Source organism: Ascaphus truei, chromosome 6 (assembly GCF_040206685.1).
Source record: "Ascaphus truei isolate aAscTru1 chromosome 6, aAscTru1.hap1, whole genome shotgun sequence".
NCBI lineage: Eukaryota > Metazoa > Chordata > Amphibia > Anura > Ascaphidae > Ascaphus > Ascaphus truei.
Window position 1 is genome coordinate 112,161,083 of NC_134488.1, and position 14,953 is coordinate 112,176,035.

At 45.5% G+C, this 14,953-nt stretch overlaps 1 protein-coding gene across 3 annotated transcripts in view; it reads left to right on the forward strand.

The window, feature by feature from the left end:
- EPHA8 (EPH receptor A8) overlaps positions 1-14,953 on the forward strand; it is a 206,801-nt gene that overhangs the window by 148,682 nt on the left and 43,166 nt on the right. For all 3 annotated transcript variants that reach the window (XM_075605786.1, XM_075605784.1, XM_075605785.1), the window contains exon 4: positions 14,080-14,235. In XM_075605786.1, coding sequence (XP_075461901.1) covers positions 14,080-14,235 — 156 coding nt within the window. The remainder of the gene's footprint in view (positions 1-14,079; positions 14,236-14,953) is intronic.

The following is a 14,953-nucleotide window of genomic DNA, read 5'->3' on the forward strand; positions in this document are numbered from 1 at the left end:
AGTAAATTATGTGTAACGTCTACGTATGTGGCATTTGGCAAAAGAACACTAAGAAAATATGCAGGGGTGCACATATCTATTTATATCAATTTACAGGGGTAGACAGTCATTAAACATATTAACATCATTAAGAAAAACTAGTGGGTTTTTCAAAATAAGGTATGTGATATATTTAAAAAAAAAAAAAAAGGAACATAAGTTAGTAAAATAAAGTTATTCTTTGGCTTTACTTTACAAAACTTGCACCTTTAAGGAACAAATTTGGAGCAGCGCCCTGCTTAGTATATAGTATATCAGTATAGTACAGTAATACTGTAATAAAGCAAGAACACTCACTCATTTACTGTAACACATTCACTATGTCTTTTAATTCGTTACTTTCCATTTATCTATATATCATACATTATTCATAATGTGAGTGGAGCAGATTGGCAAAAATGGTGGCCATATTACAAGTGAATCACCCTTTTTATTTAACTATTGCGCTACCAGAAGGGCGTGCAAAACTTTGTGTAGCAATGTGTTGCGGCCCATTCTGACAGGGAAAGGGTTCAAATAACCTAAAATTCACACGAGTCCAAGAGTGTTTTTAATGACCTGTGTTGCAATTAGAAAAGAAAAGTTCAGTAGTTAATAAACAAAGGTGCTTATTTTGTATAGAAAATATGGGACGGATTGTAAATATTGCTGCCCAGTTGCAGAATGATTTTCCACTAAAAGTGCAATCTTTAAATAAGCCCTTTAACTTGGGCATGGATGCCAGCTCTTACTTGCCTACAATCTTACTGACAGGTTAATCCATCATGACTGCTACCCTGCCAGCTTATTAGCAGATGTTCCCATGTCTCAGGAGGACAGAGGAAGAGTGAGGAGACACATGGACCAAGCCACAGATGGCTTGGCAGAGACTTTTCACTTTTCCTGTTTGCTGATACAAGACCGTCCGCTCTGGAGGCAGAAGAGGTTGCTGAGAATGCATGAGGATACTGCAGGTGGCCGAGAAAGCGCAGGGATAGGAAATGCACGCACAACGTTGTACTCACGGTTCTATGTCGACGTTTTAGAATCCTGCAGTAAATGTGTCATGCTTAGAACAGAAAGGACCAGTGATAGCTCTCCAGTGGTGTTTGATGCAAAAAAAAATAAAGTTTAATGAATAGGGATCTTCGTTTCGGTCCACACAAGGACCTTTGTCTTGACATAGGACCTTGTGTGGACAAAAAGGACAATCCTCCTTCCTTAAACTTTATTTTGTGCATCAAAGAGCACTGGAGAGCCATCACTGTCCCTTTCTTGATATCTGCAGTTCCCATTGCTGTCTGTTTGCTCTTAGAACATACAGTAGAGTAGATGAATCTCTGTTCTTCATTTAAAGCAGAAAGGCCATGCTGATCGTAACATTTTAGCATTTTATTTTTTTTTACTTAATTTGATCTCTTCTTGTGCTTCCCAACGGAATTTTTTTTTGTTAAAAAGAAATCTGATGCTCTGTTCAGGTGATACTGTATAAGCTTTTTGAAATATTGAGGGTCCGGGAGGTTAAAATGTAGCTCTCCGTAGAGCCCACTGCAGTCTACAAGTTACCATGAAAACCTCAGAGGCTAGAGATTAGGAAACATGTTTTTTTGTTGTTTTTATAAAGAGTGGGATAGAGGCTTAGGGACAAGATTCAACTTAAACTCATATTGGCTTCTGGAGGGATTGCTGTTTAAACCACTTACTAAATGGGCACTTCCTCATAATGTAGGACGACAAATTGTGAACGAACGACAAATTGCAATACAATAGGTTAAATGTAAATGAATGATGTTTTTTTTTCTCTCAACGCATAAGAATGTTTATATATATATGTATATATATATATAGTTATACGTTACCGTTCCAAGGATTGGTAAACAAGAGACAGCACTCAATGTTGAAAATTAAAGTGTATTAGTGATAGCAAAAATACAACCATTTTAACATGGACCTCTATAAGCTTATGCCTGCTGCATTACATAGCTTTTTCAGCATAGCCAGTAAACATTCTCAGGCAGCTGCTTTAGCCTTTTGGGTCTCACCAGTGTGAGACTGATTATACTAGCTTTGCAATATATAGTTGGTAGTGGCTATAACCAGACACAAATCAAGTTATGGTGAGTATAAAAAGGAGAAAAACACTCCACCATACAGCATACAGCAAATACAAATACCACGAGTGGGCTCATTCACATTCTCTGACAGTAAACACATTTTTGGATGAGTTTTTACAGTCTTTATATAATGTATTTTGGTGATGAGACTATGCAAATCCTCAGTGTCAGGTAAATTGATGTCTCTCTACTCTTGACCAGGGAGGCTGCCCCCCGCCCCGAACCCACGTGGAATGTACAAATAAGGACAGGAAACCAGAACTGGAGGTATAAAAGGCAGCGGCTATATATTTCTAACAAATACATAATGGGGTAAATGCCACTCCCTGCCCGAATGCTCATTTGACAGGAGGGGGAGGGGACGTACCCGCCAGGACCCTTTCCAAGCCCTCCTGCAAACTTTTGTTAAAAAGGTCTATCCCGATATCCGACATGTGGACCCTGTCTGCCCTTAGTAAACCTGGTTTTAGACGGCAAATGCATAGCTGCAGCGAGCCGGACCTGAGCACCGTGTCTCCTGCCTGCAAACCTCCTCCCCCTTTCTAAGTAGCGCAGACTAGCTCACCTACCCACAATGCCCAGAAGAATGCCAGGGTGAACACTGCATTAAAAAGCCTCGCCTCAGACTGAAAAACAGATTAGTACCGTCACTTGGACTAGCCCTTCTAATATTGCCGGGGTCACCGGCCTCCTGTTGTCGCTAGACGGTGCCCCTTCTAGCATAGTCGCTATGGCCTGCTTGACTATAAACGCTTTCGTAGTGTCCACCCTCTCACCTAGCTTCAAGAAGAATGAAATCCCGCTCAGCTTCTTGCCTACAGGCCTTCCAGCTATCCCCCTGCATCCCAATGCCAAAACGCAAGCCGACTTGGTCCGCTTCTGGCGCCCACTTCCGAAAATTTGTCATCTGCAACCGGTATAAATAATCAGCAATGTTATTTAAAAAACCCCGGCACGTGACACGCTCTGTAAGCTATGTTCAATCGCATGAGAGCACAAATCTGCACAACAGACTCGAAACCAGAGGTGAACATGAACCAAAGTTATTTACTGCCTCTACCACCCCCATGTTGTCGATCCAGAACATTATCTCCCTGTTTGCAAACAAATGCCCTCAAAGCCGCACTGCGACCAGCAATGGGAAAAGCGCCAGGAACATTAAGTTCTTGATGAGCTGAGACTCGCGCCAGTGTACCGGCCAACGCTCCACGCACCATGCACCACTGAAATAAGCCCCACTGACCCAGCAGCATCCGTGAACAGCAATAGCTCGGCGTTCCGAGATGTACGCCCTCGCTGCAAGGTCCAACCGTTGTACTTCCCCAGAAGCAAAACTAGGGGCCGCGGTGTGTTCCGGCGCTGCTGCCCCGGCAAAACTAGCTACCTCCTGGATGATCTGCCCGCCCCCCCTGTGGCCATGCTATGTGCCCCCATGCTGCCGCTACCCCTAACGCTGCGCCAGGGGCTCCTGTCTTGACCGCCGTCCCTACGGGGATCGAGAAGGAGGCCGATGCCTCAGGCTCGAAAGCTTTTAGCGTACCCATTAACGCTGGAGTGAACCTTGCTTTGTCTGCTGTGCTGTATGACGCGGATCCAGGGCCTATGTCGACTCTGGAGCCTCTGGCTACAAATATGCTGTGCTGCCTGAGACTCCTCCCCCTGCCGCTTACTTTTCGCCTTGGGCATTGGAAGCTGCGGGAGCCTTCTGGAAGTCCATCAGCTTCCTAAACGCAATTATCCTGTTTCACAATCGACCCCTTTTAACCAGCGTAAGTTTCTTACCTATACTTGGTGTCTCAGGGGGACGTGACCTAAGTGGAGAACTGGGCCAAGCATAGTATTCGACCATCGCCAGCTCCACCCTGTCGAACCAAGCCGGGATCCTCACCTGTCACCCGGAACGTTGCGACCCTAACGGGGGCAATTTGTGCCGCCGGCTATTCACCACACTGCCTGCCACCGCTGCAGGCGGCCGTCTTGTTCTTCCACCACTCGCGACTGTCGCAGGCGGCCGTTTTGTCCTTCCACAACCGCTGCGGGAGACAACCCTGGTATCCTTCAGCCTTTTGCACCTGCCAATGTGGCAAGCGGCAATCTTGCCACCACACCTCCCGCAACAGCTGCGGGCGGTTGTCCTGCGTACCGTGACGCCCTGCCTTGTGGCTCAGTGGCCGGTGGCTGCCGCCATGGTCATGGCCCTTGTCTTCCACCTGGTGCGGTCTGCTTCCACACCCTCCGTGGCCAGGCCCAATCGACTGCTCCATGGCGGGGGTGGCCTTGGCGCTTGGCGCTTGTTTAGCTGCAGGAATGTACCAGTCTTGTGCGCTGCCTTGGCATCGCCTATTCGTGAACAATGTGTTTAGCTGCCGGTCCAACCAGCCCTCTTCGTGGTTCAATGCCTCGGCTTGGAGAAGACTAAATTGTTCAGCTACCTCTAGCGCCATTGCTAGTGTGGGATGAAGGTGATACTTGCTAGTGTGGGTGTGTGTGTATTAAACTTGCTGTGATGTGCACCTGCAGGAGCAGCGACAAGCCTTCTTATGAACTAGCAGCGAGTGTGCATGTGCGTGAGTGTTTCGCGGAACGCCAAGGATGCCACGAATCCAGAGAGGGGGGAAAAATGGCCGATTGACCAATTAGAAATCCCAGCTGAAATAGACAAGAGACATGCAACCGTCATCATCAGAACATTAGTACCCTTATCATCCCGGCGACCATGCCTTTTTGAGCCCGCCGCCCTGGCCTTCCCCCACCATCTGAAAGAAGAATTCAGGTGAACAGGAAAGACCCCAGAGAATATTAAAATAGCTAACAGTGGAATCACCCACTGAGGTGGTCCCTGCGCTGGGTGGTCCCTGAAACACAACCTGACTCATAATATACATGCCTATGGTCCTTTGTGTATAAACCATGTGAGCACTTATATGACATGCCTAATAATGACTGAGTCCCATCAAGAGCATACAAATTACCTTATATGTGTTTTAGCAATGGTCAGGAATAAAGGCAGGTAAGTGTAATGGCGTACCTGTTTTTTACATATAGCATAACGTAACTACATTTGTTAAGAACTAGGCCAATGCTTCCTCTAAAACCAGATCGATAGCCCTTAAATGAGCAGATAAATAGTTGGGCAAAGGAATGCCAATCCAATAGTTGGATTCAATGATTAATGCACACAGGAGCATTTAATTCCTGGACACACAACAATCCCAATCAATGCAGCCCAACTACCATAGAAGCGGAATGTTCATTTACGCACCAAACCCAAGTTCCCCACAACCGCCTGGACTGACTACCGGATACTTTTACTGCTCACTCCATCTTAATTAGAAGCAAAACCCACTTTACACACGCATCAGCGGAATGTATGTTTTACACATGATAGCCGGCACATTTACTTCCAGGACAAACAACATGTCCATTCCATTTAGCCCAAACTACCATAAAAGCGGAAGGTATATTTTCCCACCAAATCCAAATCCCCCACAAATACCTGGGCTGATTACGTGCAATCCCACTGCCAAATCCACCGTAATAAGAAGCAAAACCCATATCACACACGCTTCAGTGGAATGTCGGTCTCGCACCGCGAACAGGAGCCTATGACTCCAGGGCAAACAACAAGCCCATTTAATTTAGCCAAACTACCATAAAACAGGATGTACATTTACAAACCAACCAAATCCCCACACCACATGGACTGGCCAACGGATCCTTTCACTGCTGAATCCACCTTAATTGTAAGCAAAACCCACTTTACACCCACAGCAGTGGACACAACAATAAACTCAGTATCTCTGCAGCGGCCTATTGATCAAGTGATATACCGCAAACAATGCAACAGCACCATTTATTCAGTGGCGAAATCTTATTCAAAGTCATCACCATGAGGTCAGACCCTCTGCGGTGGCCCATACCCCTTGTCCCAGTGGGGGCCCCCAAACTCCAGCAGGGACCCCCATGTGCTCCCAAGCGTGGGCATTTCCCTTGGCCACATAACTTTGCTGTTATAACGCAATGACAAAACCCCAACCTTTCGGCTGCATGCAACACACCCACCACATTCATTCTGACGTTATTAAATACTCGCTCATGAATTAAATCTGTTACTGTTATACAGGCTTTAATATTTATAATAATACCTATGAGCCTTTAACTGCATGTTCCATTCCCACAATTGATGCATAAACAACAGACTGCAAACATTAGCATTTTATTAAAGGTCAAAACCCACAAGCGCATTCAATACACACTGAAATGCCCATACATGCAGTACATCCCACATGTCACTTACAAATCCTACCTCATACTGTACATTTACTGGCCACCCCTCCTGCTGAATCCAAAGCCCTAGCCAGAAAAAAAGGACACGGCACCAGCTCAATGCTGCTCCCACGCTAAGCAAAGCCCTGCGACCATTTCAGACCATGCTGGCTGGATTGTGTCCGGAGTGCCCGCTCCCACGCACACCATGGTTGGGAGGCAGGGGGTGAGGAGGGGAGGTGATGGGCAGCAGAGCATGCCACATGGTGGGATGGGAAGAGAACCCCCATTGGGAAAACAGTGCATGCGCCCCAATGCCCACGCCCCAGATCTCCAGACACAACCTCATCCCCACTGGGCCGAGGGACTGCAGAATGGCCTAATCACCCGCCCTGCCTCCCTTATTCCTCGTCCATGGTGATGCTGAGTGTGCGCGCGCGCTCACGCTGGACACGTTGCGACAATGCACGTGGCCTGCGTGAGCGGGCGGGCGTGCCTGCTCGGCGTTGAGCCCCTTACCGAGCAAGCAAATTTGATCTTGCTGCTGGCAAGCGCATCACGTGAGCGGTTCGCCCAATGAGGGCGAACCAGCTCTGTGACGTCGTGGCTGCGCCCCCAGACACGCGCATCTAGCCGGCCAGGAATAACCCGGCCGAGCAGGGCGCAGCGCTGTAGTGCCAGAGCGCCTGTTTCCACCCTGGATGAGGCCTTAGGCTAGAAGCTGAAGGGATGGCGACGGAGTGGGAGCAGCGCTCGCACGCTTCTGCAAGCTCCCTTCTGCCCCCCCCCCCTCGACCCAAGTGACTACTGGGGGCATCCCCACTTCCACCCGCACGGGTGACCCGGGAACCAGGGATGGGATGGGGAAGCACATGGAGATGATACCTTTACATTCCCTCGCATCACATGATTGTGGGAGGGAAAATGGGGGAAGGGAGCATTTACTTCAGGACAAGTCACAAGCACATTTCATATAGCCGATTACCATAGAATGTATATTTCCTACGCACCAAAAACCCACACAATTCCATGTAATGGCTAATGAGTGCATTTACTGCTGAACCCCCAAGCTCGCAGTAAAACTGGAAATACATTTCGAAAACCGGAAAACCCCTTTTTGGTGGCTGGCTACAAGAGCCCCACAAAATTATTAACTGTACGTGGCACAGAGCCTTGAAAAATTCCCGTGTTTCATAACCCTCATGTGTATCTCACCAATCAAGTGATTTGCCCAAGGTTGCTTAGGCTGAACACGTCGCCGACCCGGACTTGAACCCACAACAGTGTGTGGTCAAGGTCAATCCCCCAACCCGTGCCCCACACACATTCGGCACTGACTGGCCAGATCAAACACACTCACCCGGCCACACGCCTGGGACAGCGGTAACAGGGCCGAGAGGGAGCAGATGGGCGGTGGAGCACGCCACAGGAACTGGCCGCCACCCCACAGCATCTCCAGGAAGCAGCACGGTCCCTGCGGGACTTTCCTCCAGCCGGAGCAGGAAGAGACAGGGAGCACCCTGGAGGAGGGAAGCTCCGCCGAGCCAGCAGCGAGAGCCGCCCGTGCCAGGTCTCCACTCCGTCCCACGCACCGCCAGCGGCAACTGGAGGGGGGGTGCGGACAGCAGGGGGCGGGGATGGGGGCGTCCAGCACATGTATACCCAGCCGATGCCCCCGTCGGGGAAACCAGAGTTGCCCGGGACAGACAAACCTGCACTCCACCAAGCCCCCCATGCAAGCGCCGAGCTGATACCTGCGAAATCAACAAACCTGCCCATATCGCTCAGTACAACCAACCAATTGCGCTGCCGGTGCCCAGCTGATACCCACGAAAACACACAAACCTGCCCATATAGCCCGGCACAACCAGCCAACTGCGCCGCCGGTGCCCACCACCAAGTCCCAGCACTTCCACCGAACACACATGCATGGCAGCATTACACACGGTCAGCACAGAGTGAACCAAGGCCAGCAAGCCTCGGCTGCACCCGCAATCACCGAACTGCCCGCTCAGCCAAACCGTCCCACCACGCCACTAACCTCCCTCCATTTCAAAGAAGTAGAACGGTCACTTTAAGGGCAATTGAATACATTCTAAGGAAGACAAGTACACTGATTTTTTTTTTGTTATGCTTGATAATTGTAGCAGATTTTGCTACTTCACATGTGCTGAACAAGTAAATATTAAATCAGCAATACTACATTCCCCCCTTCTTTTTCTTATTTGTATATGCGAAGCACGTGACGATGTATATTTCTATATTCTTACCTAAAATGGCAATCGTTTGGTGCTCCTGTTAAAAATCTGTAAAAATTGTGTGACTAACATAATGGCCACCTTTCAGTTCCAATCTATCTTTCAGTCAGTGTAAATCAGCAGCTATACTGCTGCGGCCAAGTTTATTCGAGCATTTGCCCGTTCTTGGCCGCAGCAGTAGCCTGGCTCGCGCCCGAGGGTGACGGGCGCGCGCCGAAGCAGCGGAAGAGCGCCCTCCGATCGGGGCGCTCTCCCTACCGCTGCCGGGTCCGCCGGGTCCCCCGGAATCCCCTGCCGCCGTCCCGCGATCGCGGGACACCAGGGCTCCCTCGGGGAGCCCTGGACGCGCGTGCAGGGGGCGCAGGCTCCCGAAGACGCGTGACCGCGCGTCTATGACGCGCGGCACGCCGAGGGGCGGCCACTAGCAAGCCGGGAAATCTCCCGGCTTGCGGATCTGGCCGATGCGCAATAAAGCGTGTCGGTAGTGTATTGTATCCCGAAAGAACTGCTGGGAATATTGGCAACAAATTATCACATACAGGAAAGTTTTGCAAAGATTTTATTTATTTATTTATTTACTTATAAAAATGTTTTACCAGGAAGTAATAAATTGAGAGTTACCTCTCATTTTTAAGTATGTCCTGGGCACAGAGTTATGACAAATACATGGTTACAAATACATAGTTACATTAAGTGAACAGGGTTATACATTATATACTAGACATTAAGATAATATGTATTATAGGCGTATGTAACAGTTACAGACGAGATTAAAATGTAAGACAGCCTTAGTTTTGAAAGAGCTTACAGATGCAGCCACCAAAATTTGACCATTTCTCACCAAAAATTTCAAGATTTCACCCAAGATTCAAGATAGGTTCACCGCAGCAGACTAATGGCCCATCGGATTATTACAGCAGGGGCCCCTGATGTGTGAATCCTACTGGGGTCTACCAGTCTGTAAGTAAAGCGCATTAAAAGATAGACTGAATCTGTCACTCTACCTGCGTGCCTCTTACAGGCGATTGCAGGGTTTTATTTAATTTTAATGTTACAGTACTGTAGCAGGGGGTCTCTGGAGCTGAACGGCATTGATTTCAGGTCTGGGGACCCCTACTTCCCAAGTTACAGTTATGAAGCTGAACAATTAACATCTCACCCCCCTCCCCCCACCCATGGAATTGTGATGGCTGTACAGATGGAGATGGAAATGGATGAAGATAAAAAAAGACGAAAGAAGACCCCCAATTGGATTACAATTAACAGATGAAGATAAAGGAAGAAGACAAGGACTTTGTACTTTACCATAGGGCCATAGCTATTGAGGATTATTGCTTCTTTGGTCGAGAGCTTCCTGAGACCCCTGAATCGGAGGGTGAAGACATCTAAAGGTAAGAAAAACCATTGAATGTATGTTATTTTAATTTTTCAGGTTTTTCCATTGTATTTTTACATTTTTACATTTTTCATTGCCTGTCCATTGATTGCCAATGTATTTATCTATGCCCTTTAGGGTATTGATTAATACAGTGACAAGCAATGCATGTTTTTGGCAAATGTTTGCTTTATCTCTTTTAAATGTATTTTTGCTCATTGCTTTGTATAATTCTTGTGTTTCTTTGTGGATGTTTTTTGTAATTCTTGTTTTTTTTGTGTTTACCTTTTTAATAATGGTGTTTATTTGGTGTTTTCTTTTATTCATTTAGGGTTTTTTTTGTGTTTTGCCTTTTAATTCTGGAGTTTCTTTGGCATTCATTTTATTTCTTTTTTGTTTATTGATGGTGTCTTGCTTTTTAATTCTGGAGCTTCTTTGGAATTTGTTGTTTATTTCTGGTATTTTTTGGTGTTTACTTTTTTATTGTTTCTTTTGGTGATTGTTTTGATTGAATTTAATATTTTTGGTAGTTGTTTATTTTTTTAGCTGGCCCATTGACTGTCATAGTAGTAAATCATGCCCATATTATATGCTGTACCAATCAATACTGTGCCAATCAATTGGTTTCCTGGCATTTGTAATGTGGATTTTTTTCTATGTGCAGTAATGTGTTTTATTTTGGACCTGTTTTTTTTTATTTTTTAGGTTACCCATTTATTGATACAGTGGCAAAGTATGCCCATCAATGGGTAGTGGGAGTAGTGTCCCCGGGGTGCGTGGTTAGGCCTCCTTGGTGGGTAGTGGGGGAGGGTGGGTTAACCCCTTAATTACTATAGTGGTTACTAACCACTAAGGTGATTAAGGGGTTAGGGGCCCTTAGATTGTATTGTTTTATTGTACGGTTGCTGTTGCTGACAACAGAGGACAAGGACGGTGATGAAGATGAGGACGGCCTTTATCCTGGCAGGGGTAAGTGCATTGTATTTACTTTATGCTGGCTGATGTTTTATTTTTAATGGGCCGATGCACTATTATCCATATCTAGATAATAGTAATTTTGACCATTACTGTACTGTATGTGTTAAGTGTGTTGTTGGGGGTCCAGGGGGTGGGTTGTGTATTGGTACAGTAGGTAGTAGGTATTGTAATGTTTATTGTGGGTAGAGGGATTGAGTGAAGGGGGTAGTTGCCCCAGGGTGGGTGGTCAGGCTTAGGTTGGGTAGTGGGAGGGGTTAACCCTTTCATTACCATAGCGACTACTACCACTAAGGTAATGAATAGGTTAACCCCTCCTGCAACTTTCCCGGTAGGCCTAACCACCCACCCTGGGGCTATTACGCCCTTCACTCACTCCTTCTACCCCCAATAAATCTGGTAGTCTGTCTTAACCCTTTCATTGACTTAGCGGTTAGCCGCTAAGGTAATCAAGCTGCTTTTATTTTATTTTAATTTTACAGTATTATAGCAGGGGGTCTCCGGAGCTGAACCGCTTTTGTTTCAGGTCCAGGGACCCCCTGCTTCCCGAGTTACATGCCCTGTTATGGGGTGCCAGTATCCCTCTGGTTTGTTTAAATCCTTCGATCACGTGGGCCGTGATATGGGAGAATGTAAGCATGGCCACCGGGATACTGGCAGCCCATAACGGGGCCTGTAATCCGGGAAGTAGGGGTCCCCGAACCTGAAACCAATGCGGTTCAGCTCCGGAGACCCCCTGCTATAATACTGTAGCATTAAAATAAAATAAGACCCTGCGATCGCCTGTTAGAGGTGCGCAGGTAGAGTGACTGATTCTGTCTATCTCTTACTGCGCATCTCTTACAGACAGGTAGACCCCGGTAGGATTTAGACAGCAGGGGGCCCTGCTGTAATAATCCGATGGTCCATTATAGTCTGCTTCAGTGCACCTCGAGATATTGCGGCATAGTGCAGTTTTCACCTCGAGATGCGGTCGAGTTTTGGTGGCTGCATCTGTAGACTGGTGGCGTTCTGAGAGTCTACAAAGATTTTGCACTGCTGGGGAGGTGTGCTAAACCCTGATATAGAAATCAGAGGATGTTAGTATATTAAAACATTAACATTAAAGTTGAATGAAAAAATAATAAAAACATCCCTATTATCTAATACTACAAAACTGATTTATTTAAAAAAATATGTTTTGCTGCTTTAACAAATTAAAACCATAAACACATGTATTTAAAATATAGTTCAATTTAATATGAAGAAACACAAGCAATTGCATTTTTATATTGGTCTGTATATTAATCTTAAGAATATCAAAGAAGAGATTTTACAAAACGTTCTTAAACAACAATAAAAGCTAAGAATCCTTCAAAGTAATGTTCAGGAATAGATTTCCTTAGGACTAGGAGCTAAAAAACGTTCTGTGTTCTCTTATTAGGCATCAACTGGGCAGGTGAACACGTATTGGATTAACATCAATAGTGAGGTTGTTAACATTTGAGCCCCTCTTTTAAGCCGACAAGAACATGCTGGGGAAAAAGGTTTGGAAACCTCATAGAAATTGCACTTTGCTAAGAGGATACTTAGAGGCTGGCTGGTCGAGCACAGCCACACAGTTATTCTGCACACACACGTCCTGTCACACATGCCAATGCATCATTTTGCTGAATGCGGAAAGCTTCTAAAGGGTGGCAATTTAACATAATTTTCCCCTTGACTACATCTAAAATAAATGTGAATCATTGCCACAGGTAATTAACATTCCTTTACAACATTACATTCAAAGCGATTACAACTCTGGCTCAATAAAAACCTGTCATCCTGCTCGTTTCCATTCTACCCTCACTCCTACCTCTTCCTAGCTGATAAATGAAAGACGCAGCAATAAAAAATCATGGTTGTCTTTTTAATTCTTTCCTTGAACGGGCCGAGTAGGTGTCTGACTCCTTGCCCCATTTTGTAACTGTAGGGGGGGGAACGGCAACTTTGGTTTACAACACGTTACATTGATGTCTTGCACTTTTGAGTCTTCAAGACATTCAACACATTGCCTGTTGGACATGCTTTCCAGGTTTGACTCCAGTAATCAATCCACCCAGTACATGCAGTCCTCGGTTAGTAAACGGAATCCGTTCTGGAATAAGCGTTGGATAGTGAAACCGTTGTAAAGTGTGTCCGATGTTAATCAGTGGCGGTGAGCGTTGGATAACGCATTCTGGCATCGAAAAACGGCCCTTAGGGTTGCATTGTAAAGCATTGGATATTCTATTCGTTGTAAAGTAAAATGTTGGATAACGAGGACTACCTGTATAGTTGTTCTCGATGAATAAATCAGCTTGGTGGTGAACCCAATATTTATGTGCTGAGAGGTTCTCCATATCATTCTGCGTACCAAAACCCCAGGGTTAGAACACATTTTTCACATAATAGAGTATTTTCCCACTGGGGCTTGGCAGAATGATATGCACAGCCTCTCAGGACACAGGTGCGGGGTTCAACACGTTTGTTTGTGAAGTAAACTTAGACACAACTCTTTGAAGCATCCACTTCAGATTTTTGGTTCTAGGGGTCATTCTGTAAATTGATACAATTTCCAACTTGTATGTGTTTAATATGCCAACTATGGCCCATATTTAATATGCTTTGGTAAACCCTTTACCACGCTGGAGTTCGGCTCTTTCCAAATAAGTGGTACTTAGATCTTCTCTAGCAAAATAACAGCTGAACAACATAATGAATAGTGCAGTGGTTCAGGGTGTTTTTTTGTTTTTTTAGGAAGAGCCATGCAACATACTACTGTTTATTTATATGTTTGAACATTTTCATGCTTGTTAATTCCTTGGTTGTTTCTAAAATCTGGTGCAGATAAGCATCTCTGAAAAGAGGGTTGCAAATCACGGCTGTAGATCACTTACCTAATGTGGATACATTGTACTTACAAATGTCAACATATTTGATGCTAGAGAAGCCTTGAACATACAGCAAATAAATCTATAATGATAGTAATAATAATTATTTAATTTCACAAATCTATGAGCATGAACCCATCCACACCTCACCTTAAACCTTCTTGTCTCATTTCTTGCAGCCTGTGAGCTTGGTTATTATAAGCCGTCACCTGGTGATCAGTTGTGTTCCAAGTGCCCACTGTATAGTCACTCTGAGACCTTAGCTGCCCAGTTGTGCCGCTGTGATACTAACTATTACCGTTCAGCAACTGACCCACCTTCAGCTCCCTGCTCACGTGAGTACCATTCCTTTTACAGTGTACATGTTCTGTCTCACAAAGGAGTCATGGTGAATTGGAAGAACTGTGGAAATTAGATGTTAAAATCCATCAAAGAGGTGTGATCAGTTTGACTGAGCACTGGATTGTCCTCTTTTGACTTATCATCTTTAAAGTTTGACAGAGATCTCTCTCCTTCCAAACTCTATGCTTAGTTTAATGGAACTCATATATGATGTAAAACTCAGTATGTAGGGAAATACATTGAACTGAAATATAGGCATTAAAATCAATGCTAAAAACCCCTGCTGCCAGAAAATTTTTGAAAAGCAGAAAAACAGAGTAGATTGCACATTGTGTTGTTACATCTGTTGACAGCGTAATTTGTCATTATCAGAATATCATGCCTGGCATTAGTAACATTGTTATATTCAATACTGCAATGCCACGCCCTTTGAATAATAAGATATCATTAAGACTCAGTGGGCTCCACTTTTTCATACTATTCATACTCATTGAGCCGCTCTTAAGCCAGCTGGGAGCCCAAGATGCCGCTGATAGCAAGGCAAGTATGTTTCTTCATTGGCAGGATGGCAAGATACTGTACAGGTTTTAGTAACAGATGGATTTGCACAGCCCATTCATCCAATGTGCCTCAGGCATTCCACATAAATTGCACATGCCATTCACTCTGTTTGATTTTCTTGCTTCTTTAAAGCAGCATTTTATGGTTGGG